The sequence below is a fragment of the Symphalangus syndactylus genome, chromosome 12 (genome assembly GCF_028878055.3).
Source record: "Symphalangus syndactylus isolate Jambi chromosome 12, NHGRI_mSymSyn1-v2.1_pri, whole genome shotgun sequence".
Classification (NCBI taxonomy): domain Eukaryota; kingdom Metazoa; phylum Chordata; class Mammalia; order Primates; family Hylobatidae; genus Symphalangus; species Symphalangus syndactylus.
Window position 1 is genome coordinate 80,103,785 of NC_072441.2, and position 5,968 is coordinate 80,109,752.

General features: G+C 55.7%; 1 protein-coding gene across 1 annotated transcript; it reads right to left on the reverse strand.

Moving 5' to 3' along the window:
- Positions 1-892: 892 nt before the first annotated feature.
- Positions 893-5,964, reverse strand: LINGO4 (leucine rich repeat and Ig domain containing 4). Its single transcript, XM_063626287.1, has 2 exons — positions 5,863-5,964; positions 893-3,348 (listed from the first exon to the last, which is right to left on the reverse strand). Exon 2 carries the CDS (start codon positions 3,333-3,335, stop codon positions 1,554-1,556), a length of 1,782 nt encoding a protein of 593 aa, XP_063482357.1. The 5' UTR covers positions 3,336-3,348; positions 5,863-5,964; the 3' UTR covers positions 893-1,553.
- Positions 5,965-5,968: the final 4 nt, after the last annotated feature.

A 5,968-nucleotide genomic window follows, 5' to 3' on the forward strand; every position in this document is an offset into this window, starting at 1 on the left:
TAGGGCCACGTGATTCTTCCCTTCTCAGTCCCTCCTCCCACTCCTCTCCTCTCCCTGTCACTCCTCCCTTCCAGTGACGGTGAGGCTGTTGCTCTGTTCCTTGAGCTTCCAGCATCTCTACTTCTTTTTGGGCTCTGCTTTGCCCTCTATTTGAAGCACAGTCAGTGGTACTCAGCAGTTTCACCTCCTACTCCACCTCCCCATCTGGGGGTCTCTGTAAATCAGTGACCTCTATCCGGAGACAGCTTCCCACTGGGGCTGCACTAAGCACAGAACCAGAGGAAGCTGCAGAAGGATGGTGGAAATTAACTAGGCAGGCAGTTACTGCTGCTCCCCCTTCCCTCCACTTCTCACTACGGCCTGCTGTGCCCTCCTCCCTGTTCCTCCAAGCCTAGTCTCTGCAGTGTCCTGGGTCTCTCTCCTTTGACAACTGTGGATTCTTGCATTTGTTAGTCATTATCTTGGAGTTCTGACTTTTCCCCAAGGGCACTAGGGATCTGTGACACAAAAATGATGGGGAGCTCCCATGGAGAAATGGGAAAGAGAGGCAGCAGCTGGGTGTCCCAGGTGGAATTTCTATGCAGGGGTCCCCTGGAAGGTAGAGGATCGCTCCTTTTCCAGTTCCAGAGATGGGGAGTGAAAGGGAGAGGATTGAGGCTGAAACCGGGTCTAGGAGTGCTGATCCCTCCAGGCATGGGGGTAGGGGTGCAGGGGGGTGAGGAAAGTGAAGGTGGGAGGGGCACTCCTTACCCTGTTTGTCAGGCAGGTTAGATGGAGGCAAGGCCACTGGGACACATAATCAATGGGCAAGCAGAAAGAGAAGGAGCCGGGGAGATATAACAGAAATGAGGGTAGGAAATAGACTGAAGTAAAGAAAACTCCAGAGATGACATTTAGTTTTGGCTGCTACTGTTGTGGCCCTTTGACAGCAGGTTTAATGATCTGGCAGACAGAGGAAGGTGGTAGAGGCTCATGCAAACGCAGTGCAGTGTATGGTCTGTCCTCCCCATCCCACACTCTGTCCCCATCCTCTTCTCTGTAGCCTGAGGGTCCTTTGCTCTTATTCCTGTACCTAGGGGCAGGGTTGGGGTGGGGAGCAGAAAAGAAAGGGACTCTGCCTGGTTGACAAACAGAGACTCCAAGGAGCAAGTGGCACTTCCCAGCCCCACCTGTGAAATAATCTTATAGCCGTCGTTGGCATTTGGTTATTAAAGGATATAAGCGTGTGTGAAGAAAGCGTAGTGGTTAGACTAGCTGACTAGCACTTTGATTATGTTTCCTGTTTTGTGTGTGGAGGGGGCGAAGGGGGGGCTGGACTAACGATGGGGTCTGCATCTGCAGTTCCCTGGGACCCTCACAGAAGAAATGACAACGCTATTCTCAGACCGGAAAAGCTCAGGAGGCAGACTCTCCGGCAGGAGGCACAATGCAGGCGGGAGGTGCGGGAGAGCGGTGCTGCTCGGGACTAGGTTCTGGTTCAAGCAGCCTTGGTTCTGTCTTCCCCTTTGGTATCTGAAGTGGACTTGGTGGGTTCCCCACAGGGGAAGGAAAGGTCAGAAGAGCTTGGCAGTGACCCGGTTACCCCCAGAGTTTTTATCCCCAGAGGGCCGAGGTGCCACAAAGTCAAAGGTCATGTGATGTTTGACCCGACCTTTGCCCTTGCTCCAAAGGGCAATCAGGCCAAAGCAGAGGGTCACTGAGGTGAGGAAGGGGAGGAAGCCGACTGCCAGCACCATGGCCACACCTCTGCTATCCAGAAAAAAAGGCCCTGGGATCCCTGGCACGGTGATGTTGGGGTCAGAAAGTGTACCGTTTGGTGGTTCCACCTGGATGACTTCCAGCCAGGTCCTCAGGGAGTCATTCCCAGCGACATTGCTGACCACACAGACATAGGCCCCTCTGTCCCGTAGCTGCACTGAGCGGATCTCCAGTGTCCCATCCTCTAGGACCCTTACTCTCCCAGCCCTGCCCAGCCAAGCCCCGTGAGGCCTCATCCAGGAGACAGTGGGGGCTGGGTCTCCGTCTCCAGAGCAGGAGAAAACCGCATGCCCGCCCTCCTCTGCAATGACCCATCGAGGCCCCGACTTTCGGATCAGGGCTGGTTTGCAGGTGAAGTGCCCCGGAGGCAGGATGTCTGAAAACTCCCTCAGGCTCTTCCCCTGGACATGCTGGGGGCCAGCACAGGCAGGGGGGGACGTGCCAAAGTCCAGGCGGCGGCGGAGCCGGAGCAGCCAGAGGAGGCGGCAGTCACAGGTTAGGGGGTTGCCAGACAGCCTCAGGGTGACCAGTTTTTCTGGAGAAGGGAAGGCTGTTTCCTCTAGTGTCTGAAGGGCGTTATCTGCCACATCCAGGAGGTGGAAGGCAGTCAAGCCATGGAAGGCATGGGCAGCAATGGAGGTGAGGCAGGCCCCTGACAGGCGTAGCTCCTGGAGCCGCACCAGGGGGCTGAGCCTTCGGGCTGGGATGGCTGAGATGGGATTCTGAGACAGATCCAGGACCCTGAGGAAGCTGAGGTGGTACAGTGCTTGGAAGGGCACCGAGCTCAGATTGCAGCGGGTGATGGCCAGGCTGCTGAGATTGAGCCCAACCAGGCTCCCAGGGTCCAGAGCCTCCAGAGATGGCCAGAGGTGGATCTCCAGCTCCTTGAGCTGCCCTAGCCCCCGCAGGGCCCCAGCTGGCAGCCTCCCAATATCCAGTTCTCGAAGCCTTAGGGCCACTAGTGCCGGGAGACGGGCAAGGGCTAGGCCAGGCACTGTGCTGAGGTTGCAGCGCTCCAGGGTGAGGGTGCTCAGCTTGGCCAGCCCTGCAAAGGCCCCCGGAGCCACAAATACCAGGTGGTTGTCCCCAACCTCCAGCTTCTGGAGGCTGCCTAGCTCCCCAAAAGCTCCATCTAGGAAGAGGACAATCTGGTTGAGGCGGAGGTCCAGCAGGGTCAGAGCAGAGAGGCCAGAGAAGACCCCAGGCCCCATGATTCTGAGCCGATTGCCCTGTAGCCTCAGGGTGATTAGGCTTTGCAGGCCATGGAAGGCCCCGGGCTCAAGGGTTGAGAGCTGGTTGTAGCTGAGGTCCAATTCCTGGAGCAGGCTCAGGCGGGAGAGCATTCCCCGCTGGAGCCCCCACAGGCGGTTCCCACTCAGGTCCAGGAGCTCAGTGTCCAGTGGGAGTCCTCCAGGTACAGCCTCCAGTTGCCTGTGGCCACAGAGCACAGCCTGGGGCTGGGAGGTGCAGTCACACACAGCAGGGCAGCTGCCACCGCTCCCTGCAGGGAGGAGGAGGAGGAAAAGGAGCGGGGGCCATGGGGGCCAGGCTTGCTTTGGAGCTGTGGCCGCATCCATTCCCTCTTCAGTCCTGGAATAGATGATGACATGACCCTTTTTGGAAAGTGGCTTCAGATGATGGTGACCCTGGACTTCCTGGCCCTTCTTAGAGAGGAGAGAAATTGGTCTATCTGTCTCAGCATTGCCAACAAGTAGGGCACAGAACCAGGAAGAATTCTTGTGTGCCACCTCCCTGGGGCTTCCTGGAGCTTCTCTTTGGGGAATCTCTGCTTTCCTCCCTCTTCCAGCCCTGGATAACCAGTCAAGTGCTTACTGGCTCATGGAACCCTAGCCAAGCCTGATTTCTGTGGGGAAAAGGCTTATGGGAATGGGGCAGGGAACAGCAGGGAGGTACTGAGTCTTTCTGTAATGGGGTTTCCTGATGTCTGTGAGATCCAGGAGTATCTCAGGTCCCTTCTCCCTGATATCTGCTCTTCCCAAGCTCTGCTCTGTCCCTCTCTGCTCACGCTTATTCTTTCACATTATGTACCCATAGTTTTGCCTAAGGCTCAGGGAGATCATGTCCTTGGCCCAGAGTTCCCTGTCCTGACTGGAGACGTCCTTACCTTGACTAGCTCACCCAAGGCTGGGAAACATGCAGGCCTCAGCTCCACCCCCATGCTGAGCCCTCTTCCAGCCTGGCCCAGGGCCTGAGCCCTGGACTAACAAGATCCAATCTCCCCAAAATGCCTGTGTGGACAACTGCCAAGCTGTACATTAGCTGTGGCATAGGATGCAGGGCGCACTTGACTGGGAAGCTGGGAATCCCCTGCAAGAGCCCAAGGGCAACTGCTTCTCCACTACAGTTGAAGTTGGGGTGTGTGAGGGACCCAAAGGATGCCCAGGTTTTGAGTTCTGTTGCTTGGTCTTCAGTCTTGGGCTTCCCTCATATCCCTCCTTAATGGTGTTTGGATTCTGGTCCAGTGTGTGGATCTGAGGGAGAGCTCATGTCCCTTTTGGCCTGAGCTGCCTGAGAAATTCCCAAGAGACAGATTGTGGATCAGGGAGCATAGATAAGTGAGGAGAGACAGCATCTGACCGAGCTCTGTAGGGTGGGGAGGAACGGAGCCGTTGGCTGGCACAGCAGGTATCTGGGCACAGACAGTGTGCAGAGTCTGTAGACTTATAGTCAGTTTCTGGGTACCAGGGTCCGGGAACCCTCAGGAAGATGGTGACTACAGTGGCTGAGGTGACAGAGGAGAAGGAGCCCTCTAGGTGATGAGGGCCCCTGACTCACCCTGTTCGATGTCAACAGGGACCCCAAGGCAGAAGAAGTACTGGAATTGGCAAGGGATGGCTACAGAGATAGGAGCAAAAGCCTACGGATGCTCTCTGGGATACAGTGCATCTGAGTCTCTCCTGAGCGGCAATCCTGATCACCTTTGGGCTTGTGGGCTTCAGGCTCTCTGGGCTCTACAGGATCAGCTTTCTACTGCATGCCCTATTTTTTCTCATGTGGAACTTAGGAGAGGCAGTTTAAGAGATGGTCATTTCTTCCCCTTTCCTTCCCACACTCCACCTCCTAGAAGGATCATTCTAGTGGCTATCCTACAGCCACTTGAGAGGATTGTCCTAGTTGGGAAACTAAAGAAAGAGGCCAAAAGAGCAGAAGGATGCAGAAAACTGGTGTGAGGCTTGGGGATGAGAAAGAATAATGTGGGGCAAAGACTGCAGAGCAGACTCCTCTCGCCCCATCTTGACCTAACAGGTCTCTGTGGCATGCCCGGAGCTCTCCCGGGAAAGATGGCCCAGCCTCCCTTGTTCTTCCTAGGCTTGTTCTGGAAAGTCCACCTGACAGCTAGCTCTTCATCACTACTGCTGCAGTTCCTGCCCATCCTCTGCTCTGCATTCAGCAAAAGTGCAGTGAAGCATGTAACCCAGCTTTTTTCCTTCCTGCTCCGGTGAGTTTCCCCTGAGTCCCAAAGCCTGCTGGGCCAGGGGCTGAGGGAGCTGGAGCAACCTATTTTATTTCTAAGGTGGCTAATTTAATCACAAACTTCCCTTGCCAACCTCCACGGCTGCAGGACCGGCTTCCGGCCACTTTGCAGGAAGAGAGATGTCAGAACCACTTTTTTGTCTCTTCAGTGGGGTGAGGACATCACCAAGACATGACCCTTGAAGGCATCACCCCTCAAGGGTAGGGAGCCTTTTTCTTGTCTGTATGTGGCAGTCCAGAGACACTTTTGAACCTGGGTATCCTGTATCCTCTTTAAAGCACAACTGACTGACAAATGGGAACTGTGTGGGGAGAGGGTTCCTGGGGGAAAGATTTCTGGAAGATCCACACTGGTTGTGAAGAAAAACCCTTCCAGAGGAAGGGGGAGCACTGGGGAGATGGAAGGGAGGTCTCCTTGGAACGCTTCCACCCAGGGGTACTTGGGATGTTTGAGTTTCCCCCTCAAAGTCCCATGGGGCCAGGATTAATTGTTAGCAGGGTGGGGGCCCAAACCCTCTTGCCTTGAGGGGCACACTAGTCTGGCCTGTCTCTGAGAATGTTATGGAAAAGGGCCGCTGCATCTTTGGGACAGAGAGTGGGGGCACTTACCGGAGAAGCTGGAAGGTGGCATCAAGTTTGGCACTGCATCTGTCCAGCGCTGGGGGCCCTGTCCCATTCGAGCTGCACCTCAGGCCCCTGCACCTTCCCTGTGTGC